The following is a 22455-nucleotide window of genomic DNA, read 5'->3' on the forward strand; positions in this document are numbered from 1 at the left end:
CCCAGTTTGTGTTATTCTGTTTTAGCAGCACAAAATGAACAGAATGAAACACCATAAATGGCAGGGAGGGACAGGGATGGCAAATCCATATCTGGAATATGTGTCTATTCCTACTGCCCTCCATGATGAAAGGGACTCAGTGTAATTAACCTGCTACCAAGTAAGTGGTTGCTCTATCTCCCACCACCCATCTCTGGGAATGGTGCCATATCAGGGGCTTGGCATTGGTCTCATTCATTGGAAGTCTACATATCCAGAAGTTACGGAAACCAATGAACCTTTGCAAGGGAAAGCCCATAGTGTTGATAGCCTCTATCCCTTCCACTACGGTCACTTTGTTCATGATGTCATTGAGCAAACACCAGATAGACAGAGGAAGAGGCTCACATCCCCAGGTTGGGTCCTCTTATCCAGCTGATCGTTGAGAGTCTTTTCTGCAGTGGATGCCCTCTGATAGGCATTTAGATGGCTCTTGAATATCTTGACACCCAGGGCCCCTTCAAAGCTGTCTTGTCACACATATCTCCCCAAGACTGCCTTGGACCCTCTCTTCCCATCCTGTTCAGTTGGGTCAATGCTGTGATTCTCCTATCGGAGATGCTTAGGAATTCCATACAGCACCCCCATTTGCAACAGACACTTCTGGCACTATTGGATCTGCTGATCTTAAGGTCCAAATGGCAGAGTAGCTTTCATCACAGTCTGGATATACCTTTTCTAGAGCCCTGTATTATTCTGGGCCCCATTCAAAACCAGCAATCTTATGATGTAACCAGTAAATCCATCAGACACACACACAAATGTTCTATACATTGCCTCAAAAATCCAGAGATCCATCAACTGCTGAGCCTCATTCTTCATAGTAGAAGACACAAGGTAAAGCAACATGTTTCTCATCTTAGTGGGGATATTCCAACAGGCCTCAGCCTGCTAGAACCCAAGAAGTTTCACCAATGTGTCAGGTCACTGAACCTCCACATGTGTTTTCTTCCCCTCTCTGGCAAGCATGTGGCAGTACGGCACTTGCTGTCCTCATTCACCAGATCCAATTAGCATAATGTTATCAATGCAGCAGGCAATCATAAAGTTCTATGGGCTGTCAAGATGATAAGGGTCTCATATAATATGACAGAGACCAGAATTGGCAGATCCCTGAGGTAATGCATTTAGGGTGTGCCACAGTCTTCTAACAGGTGAAGGTGAACTCCTTCTGATTGTATTGATTGTGATGCAATGGAAACTATTTCTAATATGACAGTTCTCAAACTTCAGTATGGAAGGGAATCACCTGGACGACTTGTTCTAACACAGCTGGTAAGCCCCTAGAATTTTTAATTCAGGTGGTCTTCAGTGGAGTTCTATAAACTGTACATCAAACACGTTCCAAGGTGACGCTGAAGCTGCTAATCCAGGGACTACCCTTTGAGAATTACTGTTCTAGTCACCAGGCACAATACCAGGTGCATACCAGGTGTCAGGGGCTGAGCAGATCTTCTCTAATAAAGATACCACATCCAGAACAACTCCTGAAATGGCATCAATTCCTGATTGTGTTTATGAAAATCTGTAGTCATTCTCCAGGATCCACCTGACTTTCGCGTAAGCCAGACAGGTGACTTAAATAGTGATGTGATTAGAACCACCTGTCCTGCATCTCTCAAGTCTTTGATGGGGGCACAATTCAATTGCCCTGAAAATGCAGTATTGCTTTTGGTTTACTATTTTGGCACAAAGAGGCAGTTCCAAGGGCTTCCATGGGGCCACTTCTACAATAATAGCCCTCACTCCATGGGTCCAATTGTCACCCCTAATACCAATGACTTTATTCATCAAGATTTAAGTAGCAAATTCAAAAGGTTCAGTGAAGAGGGTTTAATTTGGGGACAATTTTCAGAGGGACAGGCAAGGTAAAGAGAATCAGTAAGGGTTGGTGATTAATCCAGGGTTAACAATGATAAGCATCCATTACTGCCTCTTGCTTGGGGAGAAAACAGTGGCATCAGAATCTAGCAAAGACTGTGATTATGTTGCCCACAGGAGCAGTAGGACGTAGTAGGACACAGCCACTGCCCAAACCATGGCTCAGCAGGGAAAGAGTAAGGAGGATGATGCTCTCTGCTGCTTTATCCCTCTATATTCCAACCTCTGCCTGTACCTCCACTGGCCAATCTTAACCAGCAGCCAGAGGGCATGACCCCGGGTGATGCTGTCCAGCGAGGTCAGCCTCCAGGGGCACGAAGAGCAGGGCAGGGAAGGATGGAGAATAGATCTGGAGGGACAAAGGGAGATGACTCTGCAGAGGGTCCTGGGTGTTCTTCCTGCCAACAGACCTCAGTCAGGACCCAACAAGTGCACCCAAACCAATTTTCTAACTTTGACTATTTAGGAGAGAGGATTGGAATACTAGTTCCTCACATCCTTTGGACTTCTTATGCAATTCGGTCCACTCCCTCTCCACCATTCTGCACCAAAGACAGGGGCACCCTGGTTATAACCAACTATACCTTTTTTCCAAGGAAAGGAGTGTCCACTTGCCTAATCTACATAAATAAGGAGGACCCCAGAATTGAGAATACTTCAGCTGACCATACAGAGGCTGCTGGTCAATATATACCCCCAAAAAAGATTACCCTGTCTCTTAGAAGCCACCTCCATTTCACAGCAGTCATCCCATTAAGTGGGGAGATATGGGATTTCACTTTGGAGATAGGACAGCAGCTCAGGCTTTCCATGAATATATATTAAGGGAAGAGAGACCCCAGAAAGCTAAGTGACTTGATGACATTCAGAAGGCTGAAAGTTAGGCTACAAAAATAGTGCTTCAGTGACCATCCTTGGTGCACATGTTTTTTTTTCCTTTTTTCTTCTCTTAGATTACCAAATACAGCACTAACATCATTTGAAAGAAGAGTTTGGCTTGAGCTTATAGCCATGAAATGGGGAACTTTGTGAGTACAATGCCACACACATTTAGAAGCAACTACTGTCTAACAGGGGCTTTGGACACAAAGATGTGTAGAGCACAGCCCTGCCCTTGAGAAGCTTGCTTCCACAGGCGAAATCAAAGTCCACATACCACTAGACCATAAATGGGGAGAGTTATCCTAAAGACTGAAAGCTCTAGAATCCAGTTTCAGCTCTGCCACTCACTAGTTGTGTGAAATGAACAAGTCTCTGCTATTACACAACAAATATCAGAGACAGTGTGGGGTCCAAAGATGGAGGTAAAGAAGCAATATTGCCCTTAGGCTGGGGTAAGGTATGGAGTGGGGGCTCCCTTGGAACTCATGCCACAGAGGGCCCAGCTTATAACAGATACACACACACAAATCAATTTGTTCAAATTCATACAAGCACCTCTATTCCTTGGGCCTCAGGTTGGTGCAGCTCCACCTGTACCGCAAATATGAGTAATACTGTCCAAGCCAGAAGAGTTCTTCACATCCCTGCCCTGTGTCCTCAAAAGAAAGGGACTGTGTGAATGCCACACAGGACTGTAGCAGGTCCAACCCTGAGGTGGACATGTCAGTGGAAGTGCTTAGGTAAGAGAAAGGAATGATTATTCAACTTGTTACATGCTTCCTCCTAGCCAGAATGTAATTGATTCTTCCCCAAACAAATGACATTTCCCATTTATATCAAATATCCACTTTCTTGCTTTTTTTTTCTTTTTTGGCTTTTATATGATTGAAAATTGGTAAAATAGGCAACTGAACTTAATTATCATTGCACTTGAAGAGAGTTGATGGGATGTCAATGTTCGGATGAGAATTAAAGACATAAATTCATCAATTACATACCTACTTTATAAAATTTTAAAATCAAACTGTATTTCCAATCTGTGGTTCTGAAGGGACTCACAAAATGTGCCCTAGTTGGCACATGGGTCTCATAACCTAAACGAAGAGTGATACTAATTCTTTACTTTGGCAACTAAATGGACAGTGAACACTAAGACTGTAAAGTAGTTTTGTTTTTATAAAATATATTTAATAAAATTTAATTAATTTTTTTGAGCTGGGTGCAGTGACACACGCTTGTAGTTCCAGCTACTCAGATGGCTGAGGCAGGATGATCCCTTGAGCCCAGGAGTTTGAGGCCAGCCTGGGCAACATAGTGAGACCCCATATCAAAAAACAAAACACAACAGATTTTATTACATTTTCAAAAAATGAATTTAGACATTTCATTTTGATTTAAAGAATTTTGAGATTAAATGTTAAAGCTCTTTAATTACAAGTTGTAGCTCGCTTTTTATTATTAATAATTTTGAATATTTTCAAAGAAAACTAACTTTGAAAATGCATATGAAAAACTTAATTTTTCAATTTTTAACACTTAGTTTGGAGTTTTGATGAAGATATTTACTTCTTGTAAACTGAAGTATAATTCAATGTACTTTTTAATCTTTTATATTGTCAATAAAACACACATTCTATGAAAAGCTCAGGAGAGCATAATTAATGATTCTAATGAAATTAAAGAAAGAAAAAAATGTAAAAAATGAAGTCTGATTTTAAAAATGTATAAAGTATAAAATTCATGAATTTATGTCTTTAATGCTCATCCAAACATTGCCATCCCATCGACTTTCTTCAAGTGCAGTGATAATTGTTTAGTTGTATATTTTACCAATTTTCAATCATATAAAAGCCATCACTTTGCAAATATGTTTGTTTTGCAATTATGAAAGCAAACATATCTAGGTAGGATAATAGAAAGTATTTTATTTAATAGTGTACAGCTTGTTTACACCTCCTAAATACTGAGACTCCATGAGCACTCTCAGCTTAGGCCCTGCAAATACTAGAAGTAGACCTATCAATAAGACACAATCTGCTCCCAGTGATGTCCTAGAATTCATTCACTTACTTAATGAGTATACACTGAGTGGCTCTTATGTGCTAGGTACTGATGAACTTTCAGTAAGCAAAAGCAGACTATCCTCAAGGAGCTGAAAATGCAATGAAGGCAGATATTGATCAAATCATCATAGACGACAAAGGTCTGTTTATTTCTGGGATCATGACCTTGGCGGGAATAGATGTGCCATGCTACTCCATTCCCTCTTCAAGAAAGAACTTTTCACTCCAGCTTTTGGGTGTGCTGTTGGCAAACAGTCTGAAAATAAGACTGGCCTCAGCCTTATTTAGTTTTCGAGAGCAAAATTTTAAAAAACAAAAACAGGCTTGCAAGCAAGCATCCAGTCTTGGTCCATCTCTCACGAGTTTCTTTCTGCCTCTCTGCAGGAGGAGGGAGAGCAAAATACTCCCACAGCCCTGGAAATCTTGCTGAGAGGACAGAAAGAGAGGGGATACACAGAAAACAAATTAGTACTTCAGGATACAACCCTGCCACATTACTTTCTCTGGGGTTGTTAAAAGGAATATGCTTCCAAACTAAAGAAAGGGAAAAAATGTGAAAATAGAACCACTTTTGAGATCCATTTTGGTGTCAGGAATCTTTGAGATAATATTAATTATGATACTTTATGCCTCAAAATTGCTAGGCAGGGTGGCCCATGCCTGTAATCCCAGGACTTTGAGAGGCCAAGGCATGAGGATCACTTGAGCACAGGAGTTCAAGACCAGCCTGGGCAACATAGTGAGATCCCGTCTCTATAAAAAATCAAAAAATCACCTGGGCGTGGTGGTGTGCACCTGTAGTCTCAGCTACTTGGGAGGCTGAGGTGGGAAGATCACCTGAGCCAGAGAAGTCAAGGCTGCAGTGAGCCAAGATTGTGCCACTGCATGCCAGCCTAGGTGACAGAGTGAGACCCTTTCTCAAAATTAAAAAACAAAACAAAACAAAAAAAACGCAGAAAAAATCCCTAAAGTTCCCTTGTCCTCACAAACATTGTCTTGGTTCAAGTCTACACTCACCCTCCGGAGAGCTCTCAATGCACAGTGTTTCAAAGGTAAACCAATGTGTGTGAGAGGTCTCAGGACAGAGAAGTCCCACGGTGGGGGCAACAAGACTTCTCTTCCTCCACTCCCCTCTGCAATAGGGACAGGGGCTCCCAGTCCCTGGAACCCCTAGTGCCTGCCCTGGCCCAGGGCTGTAGCGTGGTCCTGAGCCTAGCTCCCTTGCCACCCTACAATAAAACCTGCAGTGGGCCCTATCTTGCCAGAAACTCCTCTGGACTGATTCCTCCTGGTCAGGTAACATTTCAAATGAACTCTACTCTCACTTTCACAGTCATCCATTCATATTCCGAATGGGCCACTAGTTAAAAACAGGAAGCATAAATGGAATACAAATTAATAAGGAAGATATAGTGATAACTATGGCCAACCTGCCTTGAGATGCTCATCATCCCATCTGCAAGCTCCATTCATCTGGTCAAAATGCTTCTAGTCCTTAAAATACCACTGTCAAAAAGAGGAAATTTGGCCCTGAAAGTAATTTTTGTCTATTTCATATTATTACACACAGATAGGTTTCAATAAATTAGATCTCCAAAACTAAAGATCATTGAAGTCACTTGTCATGTGGGGCTGGCAGTGAGCATTTCTGGAGTTGGAGACAGTAAAACAAAGAGGCTCTTGTCGCTGAAGATTAAGGAAAAGTAATTGCCAAGTAAAGCCCAGGCTGGACCCAGAATTAACATCCATTATTTTGGTTTCTTAAGTGAATCTGGTGCCAGGAGTGTTTCTGGCTCTTTCTGCCCTGTGTGTGTTTCAGACTCTGGGGCAGGTCCATTGGATTTTCCCAACATCACCAAGCCCTTTAAGTGCATTAAATGCCCAGCAAGGGGATAAGCGTGTGATCTCAACAGATGACATCAGCATTCTCTGGTGCCAGTGGGAACAAGCAGATTAATAATGATTTTAAGTGACCTTTGCCCATGACCCAGAGATCTCCTGTAAAGCCCTACTGTGCAGAGCATGAGGGCCTTTTATCCATGTGCAGGTGAGGGCTTTGAGAAAAAGATGAGTCACTCCTGTGGGTTGATGCCAGGAGAGAAGGCTTTAGGAACAAGGAGAGAAGGCTTTAGGAACAATCTCAGAACACAGCCTAGAGAGCAGGGGTTTTAGCTGAGTCAACAGAAGCAGATGTAGCCCTGGGAACATAAGCCCCAGGAATTCAGAAAAATCCTGGGGAAGGCTTTGGTCTTCCAAATTCAAAGAAGTGTTTGCATCACTGATCTGGAGAGTAGCGTCTGGGAGATCCTGCTGACATCTGCCCTATCCAGCATTTCCACTGAAATCAGCAAAGCACTGGAGAATATGGCCCTAGAGCATAGCTCTAGGAAGTAAAGTCTGCGGGGAGCAGTTCAGCCTCAGAGCATGGTATTTCCCAACCTGCGTGTAGCAGAGACTACTAATTGTCCCCCAGTATCCATTCTCCCCTTCTTTTAGGGCAATCAAACTAATTTTCACAGGGCAAGCAATGTGTTTAGATGAAAGACTACATTTCCAGGCTTTCTTGTAATGAGGTGTGGCCTTGTGACCAAATTCTCATCAATGAAATGTAAGAAATGTGTGGTATGGGACTACCAGGAAAGCTGCTTAAAGTGACCTAACTCAGGAGGAAGGAGGACTCTTCTGCCCTTCCATCCTCCCAATCCTCACCTCTTTGTTGTCTCTTTCTGCTGGCCTGGAACTCAGACGTACTAGTTGGAGCTCCAGCTGCCATTTTGTACCATGAGGTAACCCTGAGACTGAAAACCACATACTGAGGATGGCAGAGCAGAGGTATCTTTAATGACACTGTGGAGCTGCCATACTAACTCCAGCCTTCCTGACTGCAGATTGCTTTTACGTAAGGAAGAAATACCAGCCTCCTTGCTGTTCTTTAGAAATGATAAGCATATTCCATCCTCAGGGCTTTGCACGGGCCGATTCCTGTGCCTGGAGGACTCTGTCCCCAGGTATCCATCTGGCCTGCCCCCCTCACTCCTTCAGCTCTCTAGCAGAAATGTACTATGGAATTAAGGCCTTCTCTGACCACATTTATAATAGCATCCACGTCCCCCAGTCGTCCATAAGACCTATTACCATCTGTCATAACACATGTCTTTTCCTTATCTGTTTATTGTCTGTCTCTTTCCACTGGAATGTAAGCTTCAAATGGGCTATTCTGTTTACTGCTGTGCCTCTCATCCTTAGAACAGTGCTTAACATACAGAAGGTGCTCAATAAAGATTTGTTGAGTGAATGAATGAATGGTGCGATCTGACGGATGGGCTCTAAATACTCAACTATCCCCCTAGGCCCCGGTATAAGGCTCATCAGGAGCAGGAAAGGTCGCAGGGCACCCTCCCCTGCTGTAGTCACCAAGGAACTCGGGTAGAACCAGGGCTGCCTGTGTGCAATGGGTTGGGGCAGAAGAGATGGGGCAGAGCTGACTCTCCTGACTCTAGTGGGCTCGCAAGAGGTGAAAAGCTAGGTCCTTTCCTGCCATCATCACAGTTCAGGTGCACACCCATGACTCGGAGGCTCTTCCCAAGGCTTACAGTGTGGAGACGCAGCCACAGGGCCCATGAACCAAGCCTACAACCCATATGTGCTCATCCGTTAGCCCCAAGAAATACTGGACATGTAGGGTGCTGTGATGTGCAAATTTATGTATTAATTTGGCTAGACTAAGTACCCAAATATTTGCTCAAATATTTTTCTACATGTTTCTAAGAAAGTATTTTTTAGGTGAAATAAAACTTAGATCAGTGGAGTAAAGCAGATGACCCCCACAGTGTGGCTAGGACTCATCTCATCAGTTGAAGGCCTTCACCAAACAATGACTCACTTCCCAGAGGAAGAGGAAATTTAGAGAGCAGACTGCTTCAGACTCAAACTGCAGCTCTTCCCTGGGTCTCCAGCCAGCAACCCACTCAGAAGGTTTTGGACCTGCCACCCTCCAGGATCCCAGAAGCCAATTTGCTTAAAATCAATCAATCGATCGATCGATCTCTTTCCCCGTGGTTCTATTTCTCTGGAGAACCCTGACTACTACAGGTGCCAGTCTCTTTTCATATTCCATGGAATACCAGGAGGCCTGGGATGTATAATAAGAAAACCCCACAAAGACCCCTGACCTCACTAATAAGAGTGAGAAAGCATATTAATGAATATCTGACAGGGAGGCTTTACACACCTTGACCCACTGGATCAAATCACGATCATAAGTGGACACAGCTGCTTCTGCGGCAGTGCAGGCCTCAGAGCACAATGGCTTTATTTGTCAACTGAATGCAGGACCAGGCCTATAGCCCGAGGGAGGACCCCAGTCACAGGGTTGAAAGGGGTGCTTGAGCCCTTTGTTTCCAGAAGAGCAGAGAAAATCTCACGATGGCAAGAGAGCAGGCAGCACTTTTCCAGCACACTGGCCAAAGCCGATGCGATAACCATCCCCCTGGCAGTACCCTGGAACAGAGGAGGACAAGGATCAGTCACAAAGTTGCTGGGCTCACCGGAACCAACACCTAGGCAGCGGCAGTGCCCGTCGGCACACAGCTGGCCCGAGGCAGGAAGGTGCCATCAGAATCACACACACATATCTTAAACACAATAACCCTCCACAGAAGCTGGGCAGAGTCACACGCAGGAGCCCTTGGACTAGAGCCTGGGCCCACCCCACAGCCAGGGATCCTCAGAGGCACTGTAAGGCTCAACAGCTTTCCTATGGCTGATGTGGTTTGGCTGTGTCCCCTGCCAAACCTCATTTTGAATTATAGCTCCCATAATTCCCATGTGTTGTGGGAGGGACACGGTGGGAGATAATTGAATCATGGGGCGGTTTCCCCCATACTGTTCTCATGGTAGTGAAGAAGTCTCACGAGAGCTGACGTTTTTATAAGCGGTTTCCCCTTTCACTTGGCTCTCATTCTCTCTTGCCTGCCACCATGTAAGACGTGCCTTTTGCCTTCCACCATGATTGTGAGGCCTCCCCAGCCATGTGCAACTGTGAGTCCATTAAACCTCTCTTTCTTTATAAATTACCCAGCCTCAGGTATGTCTTTATCAGCAGTGTGAAAACAGACTAATACAGTGTCAACTCTCCCCACATGGATTTGGGTTCAAATCCTCGCTCTGCCAATTAGCCTGAAGCCAGAATGCCTGAGTTCAAAGCCTGGCTCCTCCACTTATTGGCTCTGTAACCTTGGGTCACTCTAGACCTCAGTTTCTTCATCTGTGCAATGGATCTAATGATAGTGCCCACCACACAGGACTGCTGCAAGGATGATGGGAGGAAATGCATAGAAAACTCTGAGAACAGGCCGGGCGTGGTGGCTCATGCCTGTAATCCCAGCATGTTGGGAGGCCGAGGCGGGTGGATCACGAGGTCAGGAGATCGAGACCACAGTGAAACTCCGTCTCTACTAAAAATACAAAAAATTAGCTGGGCGCGGTGGTGGGCACCTGTAGTCCCAGCTACTCGGGAGGCTGAGGCAGGAGAATGGCATGAACCCGGGAGGCGGAGCTTGCAGTGAGCCGAGATCATGCCACTGCACTCCAGCCTGGGTGACAGCGAGACTCCGTCTCAAAAAAAAAAAAAGAAAGAGAACAGCCTCCAGTCCCTATTTGAAATTCCCTGTGTCAGTCATTATAACCATTATGAGCTGGGTGGCTGGGAACAAGCTGTTTGACTTCAGAACTCACCTCCCTCATCTACAAACAAGAAAAACAATGCTTATCTCTCAAGGTTGTAAGGATTACACTAAATATTTCAGTGAAATTCCCAGCACATCTCAGAAACTAATAAATATTAGTTTCCTTCATTTAATTCCATTTCAACAAGGATGATGGAAAAGCAGAGAGAAGTCCATCTCTGCCCTTGAGAGGTGTCCACTTAGAGGGAGTGGGAGGTCCAGATGAGAGATACACAGAAATGCCTACAAGGTGCTGAGCGAGCAGCATGGAGGGAAAGGGAGCAGGAAGGGGGGACATCTCAGCCGGGCCTTGACGGGTAGCTAGGAGCTCATTAGGGAAGGCACATGAAAATGCCATTCCAGACAGAGAGAAGAACATGTGCAAAGGCTCAGAGACTCAGGCACAAGATGCATTTGTCACATCTGTTCAGTGAGGCTGTCCTTTGGGGGGCCCTTAGAAGCCCCGTGACCCACATGCTGACAACATGCAGGGATGCCCTTTGTCAAGAGCAACGCCCTCGCCTATTCTGTTGCTCACTTTCATTATTTTCTGTCAGTCACTTTTCCATCTCAATGCTCAGAAATATCCACACCACTGGGGTGAAAAAAAAGCCTATTAAAGTAAAACTGGCTCCCAGCAGAAATTTATTAAACATCTATCAAAATAACTAACTCGGAACTGCAGCATTTTTAAAAAGCCTCTCCCAACCATGGTCCTGAAGGAGAAGGGTCACCGCTTCTACACCCTGGGACCCCTGGCCAGCCTTGCCCAGGAATTCTGTGCCAGGCAAGGGAAGCAATAATGCTGGGGAGAGAAACTGGAATAAACAGAAACGCAGGAAGACCAGGTGAAAGACGCCACCACTGAGAGACACAGGGAAATGAAAGACTTTTGCTCAGATATTGTTTCCAAATAATGTCAGACACCAAGAAAGAATCCACAACAAACCACAACTATCAACAAGTCAAAGATCTGAAGGAGAGTGAGAAACGCATGTGTCCAGCAGTGCAGAGCCGTCCGTGCAAATGCCGGCGAGAACACATCCTTGCGAGTTACAAGCTGAACACCAGATGGGGCTTGTGAGCGAGACTAGGGGATGGATGAGTTAAACCAAGATGATCAGAGATTTTTGTTGGTATTTTTGGTTTGTTTACTTCACCTGTTCCCTTGCTGAACAATTTGTGGGTTTTGGACTCTCTCAGAAATGAGAATCTCATTGCACCATTTAAAGAGGCAACAGGACACAAGGGTTCAGAGCACAGCTCCTGGAGCCCAGCTGCCTGTGTTCAAACCCTGGCTCTACCCTTTATCGCCTGTGTGATCCTGGGTAAGTATGCATCTTTCTGGGCCTCAGTTTCCACATCTGAAAAATAGAGACAGTAAGAGTAGCTGCCTTGTTCGGAATAGAAAATGTATTGCAGGTAAAGCACTTGGCACAGTGTCTGGCCTGCAGTAAGTGCTGTGGCGTTGGCTGATGCCAGCACTTCTGAATGTTCTATCCCGTTTCCAATGGTTAGAAATTGATTTGGGGTAGGAGCATCTGTGAAGAGCAAGCAGGGAAATGAGAGGCAGCCATAAAGGCATCTGAGCGGGTACAGAGAAGGAGGAGGAAAGCTGGGAAGAGCTGAAGAAATCATGTGTGGCTTTCAAGCAAGAAAGCAGCTCAGCAGGGCCACATGACCAGTGAAGTCGTAGAAGGTGAGGGCAGAGCCATCCACCAACGCGGGGAATCTTTGCACAAGGTAACACAGCTGATGCACCACCTCCACCTGCCCCCTCCTCTGCTTACCCCCTGCTTAGCCCAAATTTTAGCAATATGCACTCATTTGAGTTTTTCAGTGGTCCCCTTCTGTATGAAATTCTCTTTTTTCTTTTTATGAATACATAATGTATGCCCCTCTCCTCTTAGCAAATTATAATTCTTCTTTCTTGGTTCCAGGGGATTTTGCCCATCTGTTCCCATTTCCCTCTTCACTTGCCAACACGTGCTTCTTCAGATCCAAGGAACTGCCTTTCCCTGAATTCCTCTGCTGGCCTCCAAAAATCCTTCCAGAGTAAGGCGTTGTATACACAAACAAACATGGAAATGACTCTCATGGCATCTTGGCTCCTTTCTCCTTCCTTCTCTGGCTCAAATGTCAAGAACACATGTGCATTCCAACTGCTAAATACCAGCCTCCTTTCTTCCAGGCCCTGGACAGCTGCCTGGTCTATCATGGCTTAGTCAGGGGCCCTTATCACGCTGACGACAGAGAGTTAAAGCCATCACTTTCTCTTCTGCCATCATCTCTTTCCTTCCTTTCCCCAAATCAAAACTTCAGAAAATGCTTTCACTCAATCCACAGAACCGTGACCAAAGGCCTGCGGTAGGTCTGGCAAGCACTGCAGAAAGACTAGAAACAAACTCGGCAGGGGAATCAGAAGACCTCAGTTGCAGCCTGGCTTCCCCAGTTGTGGGACTTTTGTCAAGTAACCTGCCTTCTCTCAGCCTAAGTTTTCGACTCTGCAAAATGGGGGCAATGATATATCACCAAAGGGCTATTGTGAGTAAAAAATGAAATAAGGAAGGTGGATGTGCCTACAATATGGTTGGCTCCTAGCAGACATTCAGTAAATATTGTCAAATTCAAATTAGAGAGGTATAATTAGGCTGCAGAAATGGGAGCAAAATGGGTACTTATTGACTAATAATGGGTATCATCTGCTGTTTTGAGCTCTGCCTGCATCTTCTCTACCAAATCCACTTTATTCAAAGAACTCACCAACAGCCACACTGGGCATGCACTATGTGGCTGCTACTTGGACTAAACTTTGCTCTCCAAAAGCTCTGGAGTGGACTAAATTATGGCCCCCAAAGATATCAGGGCCAAATTCCTAGGACCTGTGAATGTTACCTTATACATAAATTTTCTGGAGATGTGATTAAGTTAGGATCTTAGAATGAGGAGATTGTCTAGGTGGGCCCTAAATGCTATCACATGTGTGTTATAAGAGAGGGGTAAAGGAGATGAGACAGAAGATGAGGCGACAATGTGACCGTGGAGGCAGAGATCGGTGTGATGTGGCCACAAGCCAAAGAGGCTTCCATCAGAAGCTGGAAGAGGCCAGGGACAGATGCTCCCCAGAGTTTCCAGGAACACGGCACTGCCAACACGAGGATTTTGAACTTGTACCTTATAGGGCTGTGAGAGAATACATTTCAGTTGTTTTAAGCCACAAAGTTTGTGGTACTATGTTACTGCAGCCACAGGAATCTAACACAAGCTTTTAGTTAAGCACGGAAACTGACACATACACAATTAGCGTGCCTGTAATCCCAGCTACTTGGGAGGCTAAGGCAGGAGAATCGCTTGAACCTGGGAGACGGAGGTTGCAGTGAGCCGAGATTGTGCCACTGCACTCCAGATTGGATGAGACAGCACGACTCTGACTCAAAAACAAAAAAAAAAATTAAAGATGAGGTAAACTGAGTCTCAGAAAGGCTAAATAACTTAATGAAGGTCACACAGCTGGTGGGGGACCTGGGAGTCCAACTTGAATCTTTCCAGCTCTAAAGAGTGTGCTGCTAACGATTATGGTGCCCTTTCCCTCTATTAGTAAAATGTGGTAGGCAGAATGGCCCCCCTAGAAGAATTAAGAGGCACCCTCGCCTCCTCGGAACGGGCTGCTGCGAAGCCTTAGTCACTAACTCAGCTGAACCTTCCTTGATCCTAATCATAGGTCACCAAGTGTCTGCACGTGGGGTTTGCTGCAAAATCTAGACCTTGAGGAACCTGCCAGTATTTTATAATTGTGCTCAGGGAGAAGGGAGACCAAGCAGAATGTCTACAGTCTTTCTGGCCTAGGGAGACTCACACTGGAAGTTCCGGGTAGCCATAGCTGTGGGGAAGGACAGAACAAGCAGGCAGAGACTCTGGGAGGCAGAGTCAGGATGCGTTAGAACAGATGGCTTCATGGCCAGGTAGGAGCACCCCACAGCTAGAACAGTGCATGGCGGGCAAGGAGGAAGACAAGCTGCTGGGTTTGGCAGCCCTCACCTGTTATGATGACTTCATCCCCGTCCAGCAGAAACTTCCTGGTCTGACCATTCCCCAGGTCTATGGGCTTCGTTCCCTTCCATGACAGTTCCAACATGGAGCCGAAGTTTTCTGGCTCCTTCATCACACGAAAGGGAAGAAAGAATAACATGAATTTATGCCTTGGCTCTGGCATGGACCGTGCTTAGCAAGACCTGGGAGTCCCGAGAAGTGGCAGGGGGCCCTCATGCCCCTCAGAGACCCTGCCTCGGCCTTGGTGGGATCACTGCAGAGATGCCTTTGAGACTTGGAACTCTGCCCCTTCTTCCTGTGGGGACAGCAATGGTTCCACTAAGGACATCGCTTGTTTAGGAATCAGTGAATCCCTGACCAGAGTGCCCAGTGCCCCCTGCAGCATCCCCTCCCCACTCTGGAGGCTGCAGTTTTCCCAGATACCGTGATGCTTAACACCCTCCTGTCTATAGCTCAAGGAACAAGAGGGCTCGGCCAGGCCCCTGCAGGGAGTGAGTGACACATGCACCACCCCAAGGTCATCATCTCTGAAGGTTCTGTGACTCCCGCAGGCTTACAGGGGGACAAGTGGGTGGGAAGGGGCACAGCAGCAAGGCCACCTCATCCTGGGAGGGCGCAGTGTGAGATGGTGACAACCGAGACACTATCACTGTCTCCTGACTCCTCCCTACGTGTCACTGCGCTGCTCCCCTACAGAGGCAGAGACTCAGGCTTCCGTTCTCACACCAGTCTCTTTAGGTTTGAATTTGGATGGGAAGTCCCTCCTGCACCCAGAGAGAAAGGCTATGAGGAAGACAGAGTTGTGAGATACACCCACCTCGGGCCTGAAATCTCTTCTTGAGGGTGAGCTGAGGGCCCTCGGGGCTGTGTGGGGAGTAGGGATGCTCTGCGTGGGCAGCCCTCAGTGCAGCCAGATACTCACCGGCCCGCTGATGGTCCCAGAAGCCAGGAGGTCCCCCGGCCGCAGGTTGCAGCCGTTGACAGAGTGGTGAGTGAGTTGCTGCAGCATCGTCCAGTACATGTACTGCAGGCAACGGATGCGAGGTGGAGTGAGCAGGTGCAGGCTTAGCCTAGCATCCCAGAGGCAGCTGGGCACAGCCCGCCCTGCTCACGACCACCTTCCCTGGCCTTTCTCCGGTCCCCAGCTCCCCCAGCCAGCTCTCTCCAGTCCCTTAGAGCAGCTCCTGGGGAGCTGCCCAGAGACCTCCCCCAAGCTCTTCCATCTCCTTCACAAGCTCCGACCTCAGCTCCTCTGCTACCTCGAGCCTGAACTGACCACCTTCTCCAAGCAGCATCCCCTAAGGGCTGACCCTGCTGCTCAGTCCCTCAGCCTGCAACACGCCCTTGTGTACAACACTCCACTCTGCCCTGGGAACACCCTCCAGTCCTGCGTTGGGAGAGTCTAAGTCCTCACCACAGCAGAGGCTTCTCGTGAGCAAAGCCCTCGCTCCCATTCTCCCATGCCTGGCCTTGGGATGGACACTGGGCAATGGAGCTGAATGATTCAAACATGATATCAGGGCAGGCCAAGGAGCGAGGGAGAGCTATGGCAGGTCAGGCTGTGGGCAGAGGGGGCCAAGGCACCACGTGCCCACCGAGACGCTCAGAGGCAATGCATGCCCATGCCTGTCCCAGGCCACAGCTTCTCACATTGCCATTCCTACAGCCACACATCCCGGCATAGGAAACCCAAAAGATGGATTCTTGCCCATGAGCCCCCACAAGGAGGCCCCTTAATTTCTTCTTACTAGCCTAAGGAGCCCAGAATAATATTAAATTAGAAGGGAAATTAGGGGAACTAGGAATAGTTCAGTGATTCAGAAGATATTCAAAAGGCCAAGAAACAAATGAACCATAAACATATGACTAACATGCCCAGCTGCATTAGTCATTAGGGAAATGCAAATTGAAGTCACAATCCCTGGCACGATTTGAACGAAAAGGCAAACACCACCAGAGCTGACGAGGATGTGGAGCAGGCAAAATGCTTACACGCTTCTAGTGGGAGTATATACTGGTATAACCACTTCAAAAAACTGTTCGGAAGTACTCCTAGGCTGAGTCTACGTGTACTCTGTGACCCAGCAAGCCTATTACTGGATATACACTCAACAGAAATGTGCACATATGTGCACCAAAAGATGTGTACTAAAATGTTCACAGTAACTCTATGATAGCCAGAAACAATGGAAACAACCAAATGTCCATCGATTGTGGAATTGATGCGACTTAAAAAAATAAGTCAGTTGTGGAATATTTATACAGTGCAACGCTAGAAGGCAATGAGAAAAATGAGCTGTCACTGCAAAGAGCAACAGGGTTGAATCTCACAAATCTAACACTGAAACAAAGACGCCAGCTAGAAAGAATACATGCTACTCTGTGATGCCATTTCTATAAAACTGTAAAACAGAAAAAAAAAATATATGGTAATAGAGGTCAGGAGAGGAATGACCTTTGCTGGAGGGAGTGATGAAGTGACCTGGAGGGGCCCAGGGGGCTGCTGAGGTGCTGGAAATTTCCCATTTCTGATCTGGGTGCTGGTTGCACAGGGGTGTTCATTTTAGGAAAAGTCTTCAAGCTGTACATGTATAATATGCACTTTTTTTTAGTTTTTATTTTTTGAAATAGGGTCTTGCTCTGTCACGCATGCTGGAGTGCAGTGGTGTGATCATGGCTCACTGCAGCCTTGACCTCCTGGGCTCAATCGATCCTCCTGCCTCAGCCTCCCAAGTAGCCGGGACCACAGGTGCATGCTACCATGCGTGGCTAATTTTTTTACTTTTTGCAGAGAGAGCGTCTCATTATGTTGCCCAGGCTGGTCTCAAACTCCTAGGCTTAAGTGATCCTCCCACCTCGGCCTCCCAAAGTGCTGGGATTACAGTAATGTGTGCATTTTTATCTATGTGTATTATGCTTCAGTCAAAAGTTCACTTAAAAAATAAGTCACTCTCATCAATACAGCCCCTGGCAGGACAGGATAAACCAGGAACTAGACCTTTACAGGAACACCTATTGTCCCCTAAGAAAATCACTGGCCACATTTATGCAGCCTCTATCTTGAGAGAACTCTGTGACCCCATGGCCACTCCTGGAAGAGACAGGCCATGGAAGCTCCAGGCCCACAGGCTGACCCATCATCATATCCCAAAAGGAATGCTCTCCTCCTGTTCCTGCCAGGAAGAAAAGTCTCTTTTTCCCTCAATTCTAAGAAGCAGTCTGATCAGCGTCAAAGCTTACCTTAAAATTGGACTTGCATATGGTAGCCGCCTGGCTCATTCCTTCTCCTGTTAGAAAAGCAATATTGATGAAAACTTAATCCCATGCATCAGGGAGGAAAATAAAAAAAGAATTGTTCTGTGGCTGAAGCTTCCCATCGTTCAACATGATTTCACCTAGAGTCTGTGAAACAATTAGCTCCTAGGACATCAGAGCTGGGAGGTCCAGAGTTGGCCAATACATGCACACAAGTCATCACTTCCTCCTCCCACGCCTACAGCAGGCAGCATTAACTGATCACAGCACATGTTTGCTCTGAGTCCACATGTAGCCTCAGAATCCTTCTTAACACAGTGATCCTGGAACCCACAAATCACTGGAGATAGCGTGCCATTTGAAGGCTACTTGTGACCTTTGATGAAGGATAACCTGCTGTCCCCTCAGGAGTCCTCTGGATAGCTGGGTCATCTGTCCGCTGCCAAGCTCCTCCAGTGATGGGCAGTGTGCTACTTCACAATGTACTACTATTTACTAAACATCTACTACATGCAAGGTACCGGGCTGTTGCTGTTCCACTTCTGAACAGCACTAATAAGTAGAAAGCTCCTCCACTCCCTCAAAACCTGGCTTCCTCGCTTGGTCCCGTCTGAGGTGGCACAGAACAGGTGTGCTCTTCAGCCATGCGAGGTCTGGGTCCGCCAAGCCTGCTCCTCCCCAGACCCTTTTGCCCAGATCCCAACTCAGAACATCAGAACTGCAAATGCAGGACTACACCTCTGGACACTGTGCTTTCTGGATAATCTTGTCCCTTCTCTACCAGTGGCCTCCCCTGGGCGGGTTCACCTCTAGGCAGGCAGGAAGAAATACCTAGGATGAAACCAGATAGAAAGTATACTCCAAGCATGCATTGTGGGTGGCAGGAGGCCAACCTAGAACTTGTGACACTTGGATTGAGTCCCAGCCCTGCCATTAGCCAGGTAGGTGGCTCGGGGTGAATCCTTTTCCTCTCTGAGCCTCAGCTTCCTGACCTGGAACCTGAAAGAGCGGGCCCAGCACAGCTTCCCAGAGGGCCTTGGGCAGCCAGGAGGCTCTTGGTGGCAGCCCTTTCTCCATGGAGCATCCTGCTCCCATGGCGACAGCTCCTCACTCCTGCAGGGTACTGAGCCTCCTGACAGGAACCACCTCATGAAGGGCTGAGACCCTGGAACTGGCAGTGAGATAGACACAGCAAAGCCTGGTGTGTCCAGACAGAGCAGACGGAAGAAAGGAATGGAGCTGGCCGGGCACGGTGGCTCACGCCTGTAATCCCAGCACTTTGGGAGGCCAAGGTGGATGGATCACCTATGGTCAGGAGTTAGAGACCATCCTGACCAACGTGAAGAACCCCTGTCTCTACTAAAAATACAAAATTATCCAGGTGTGGTGGCACATGCCTGTAATCCCAACTACACGGGAGGCTGCGGCAGAAGAATCACTTGAACCCAGGGGCAGAGGTTGTGGTGAGCCAAGATCGCGCCATTGCACTCTAGCCTGGGCAACAAGAGCAAAACTCCGTCTCGGGAAAAAACAGAGAAAAGAAAAGAATGGAGCTAAAAAGGAGATGTGGCCAGAGTGTGGCTAGGAGGTCTGTGTGTGGCCACCAGGCAAACCCTCCCCACCCGAGGTCCCCCACTGGGACTGGAAAATGACACCTGACTCTTCCTAGGTACAGACCCTGTCCCAGACCTTTGCATGAATTGACATGTTTGGTCCTCACAACACACCATGAGGTCAATGCCATTATTATCCCATTTCATAGATGACAAATGAGGACATGGCCAGGTTGGGCAACTTGCCCAAAGTCCCACAGCTGAGCAGCAGAGTCATGGCCTGCAGAGCCCCGCGGGTCTGTTCGCGGAGGCAGGCTGAGCAGCCACCGGGAGATGTGGGCCCTGTCTATCTCAGAGCTGGCCCAGGGTGGGGATCTCGGGCCTGTCTGCAAGACACTCGGGGCTGGCCCAGGGTGCTGGGGCCTTGGTGCACTGGCTCTGTGTGGCCCCAGGGGCTCAGCCAAGCCTCCTGCGAACAGACCAACAGGGACATGCTTTCAAACAGGCACTCAATGAAATGTGCCACCCACCACAGAAGTGAGGGTCAGTGGCGATATGTGAGCAGGGGCCAGGCAGCCCCTGGAGAGGCTGAAGAGGGGATTCAAGCGGAAGATGGAGGTCCTGGACTCCATCCTTTCAGCCCTATCACTGAGAGCTCAGTGATAGGTTAATGCCCTATGGGCCCACTTAGGTTCCCAGTGAGCACCAGGGTGTCCCCTCCCCTCCTCTTTCCTTTAGACGAGCCACACACGTCTCCAGGGCTGTAGCATGTGCCCCTACTCTTGCCAAAGCTCAGGAGCCTTCAGGACAAGGCACACAGGCACACATTGCCTCAGAGCTCCTGGCCATATCAGTCCCCCTACAACATACCTTTCAAGTTAACAGAGAGGTTGATGTCAAATGTGTAGGGCTCGTCATGGCACAGATATGGCAGGGGCCTGGGGTCCTGGGAGGGCAAAGCACAGCACAGAGGTCACTGGCAGGTGGGCTGAGCTCACCCGGCTGGGCCCCCATACCAGCCAGGCCCCCGGCAGCACCTGCTCCCCCAGGCAGAGGGTCTGAGACAGCAGGAGCATTCCCTCTCCAGGGACCCAGCACCGTGCCCCTGGATAGCAGTGGGGGGATCATACTGTGGGTCTCCAGGAAATGCAGCCAAGGAAGGGGCATCAGCAGGTCAAAGGTCACAGAAGCCAAACCAGAGATGTTCCTAAAAGCCATGGGAGGGGAGAGAAAGGGCCGAGATGGAGAACAAAGCATGGCCTGTAAGGAAAGGCTGGGGCCGGAAAGGGCATTGCAGGGCCCCTGGAAGGCAGAGGGGTCACAACAGAAGCAGACAGCCCTGGCTGGTGCTGGAGCCAGCTAGGGAGGCAGCTTGGATGGCTGGGCCAGAACGCCTGCACTCCGGCCAAAAGCAGTGTTTTCCAAAGCATGGTACATGAGTCACCCGTGGGACATGAGATCGTTTTCGGGGATACTAATGGTTATGAAACAGTGTAGCTAGTGATGCCAGTAGGAATATAAAGTCCCCTTCTTAATATATTAAGTTTTAAACTAGGAGCCACTCTGAATAAAAACATCAAGTAAATAATAGTTCAGAGGGGGTAATAGTAGTGATGGTTGTACCTAAATGGTGTTTGGGAAGGGCTAGCACAGAGGAAGGCAGGCAAAACCCTGTGATGACAGACCTGGAAGAAGGCAGATGACTGGAGGACAAGCAGAGAGAGGCTGTGGCCTTGCGGCCCTAGGGAGACTAGACAGGGCCGCTGCCGGCTAGAGAGAAAGTCAAGTACTGGGGACTGAAAATGACCAGAGTGGGCAGGGGGTGCTGTGGCAGGAAGCAGTGAGGACAGAGCAAGGAATGCGTGTGAAAGCCCCACAGGACTTCACTAGAACTGGCTTGCAGGGAAAGACCTCAAGGTTGTTTGTAGCACAGCAAACATGAGATGACCCCAGAGGCAGAGGAGCACAGGAGAGCAGTGTGGGTGCAGGACCTGCACCGGGTGCTGGTAGAGGCCCCCAGCAAATGAGTGATGAGATGCTCAAGGGAGGATGTGCAAATGGCTTGGGAGCTCAGCCTGGATCCCCACAGGGAGGTCAGAATTGGAAAGGGGCATTGTGAGGACTCAGAGACACTGGAGAACGAGGACAGGTCACATGCCAGAAGCCAAGGGGTAAGGGAATGCCAACAAGAGTGGGGGCCACAGGAAGTCCTTGCTGAAGGGGACACAAGGTCATGACACTGGCTATCGGGTCACAGGTGACTCTGGCCAGGTGTTGCCAGTGATGGAGTGGGGCAGATTGCAAAAGGCTGAGAAGGGAGGATTAGGACCAGGGGTCAAGGCCTAGACCCAGTGGTGCTGGGAACCAGAGGCTGCAGGGACTCCCTGTTGCTGGGCTCCAAGCTGCATTCTATGAATTGGGATCCAGGTGGCGCCATTTGCACAGAGCACGATTTGATGGCCACCTGGGAGGCTGTGCAATGTTGGTATCTGCAGGGACCCCTCCTGCCAACTGGCCAGATCCCCTGGTCTTGCAAGATTCCTAAGGTTATAAAATTCTGTGTTCTCTCCAAGAACCGTGCCAGGGCCAGGGAAACCATAAGGGAGAATGACGCCCCGGCTGCCTGGAGGTAATCGTGGCCAGGAACTCCCAGGCACTCCGCTGTGGGCATGCCACGGGCACAGAGCTTCCCTCCTGATGGTCTGCATGCCTGGCATGTCCACTCAGTGGGCAAGCAGCCTCAGAGGCAGCAGGGCTGGGTTTGGGAGCTTCCTGCAGAGAATGTGCTTACCTGCTTCGGGTTGGGCACGGCAAAGGGCATGAGAGCATCCATGGGCACCACCCACGGAGAGATGGTGGTCCCAAAACTCTTCCCAAGGAATGGCCCAAGAGGGACATACTCCCACTTCTGAATGTCTCGCGCTGCAGAAGAAGGGTACAGCCAGGACTTACAAAGGCTGATCAGGGCATCTCCCCACGACTCCCTCTTGCCCTTGACCAAGGAGC

General features: G+C 48.1%; 1 protein-coding gene across 3 annotated transcripts in view; it reads right to left on the minus strand.

Moving 5' to 3' along the window:
* Positions 1-9141: 9141 nt before the first annotated feature.
* Positions 9142-22455, minus strand: part of FAH (fumarylacetoacetate hydrolase) — a 33787-nt gene continuing 20473 nt past the window's right edge. For 2 of the 3 annotated variants that reach the window (XM_055277487.2, XM_055277488.2), the window contains exons 10-15: positions 22241-22371; positions 20320-20395; positions 17882-17928; positions 15564-15665; positions 14630-14747; positions 9142-9365 (exon numbers count right to left, since the gene is read on the minus strand). In XM_055277487.2, coding sequence (XP_055133462.1) covers positions 9286-9365; positions 14630-14747; positions 15564-15665; positions 17882-17928; positions 20320-20395; positions 22241-22371 — 554 coding nt within the window. In that variant the 3' untranslated portion in view covers positions 9142-9285. The remainder of the gene's footprint in view (positions 9366-14629; positions 14748-15563; positions 15666-17881; positions 17929-20319; positions 20396-22240; positions 22372-22455) is intronic. The other variant, XM_063638639.1, reaches the window with a different exon arrangement.

Source organism: Symphalangus syndactylus, chromosome 5 (genome assembly GCF_028878055.3).
Source record: "Symphalangus syndactylus isolate Jambi chromosome 5, NHGRI_mSymSyn1-v2.1_pri, whole genome shotgun sequence".
Lineage (NCBI taxonomy): Eukaryota > Metazoa > Chordata > Mammalia > Primates > Hylobatidae > Symphalangus > Symphalangus syndactylus.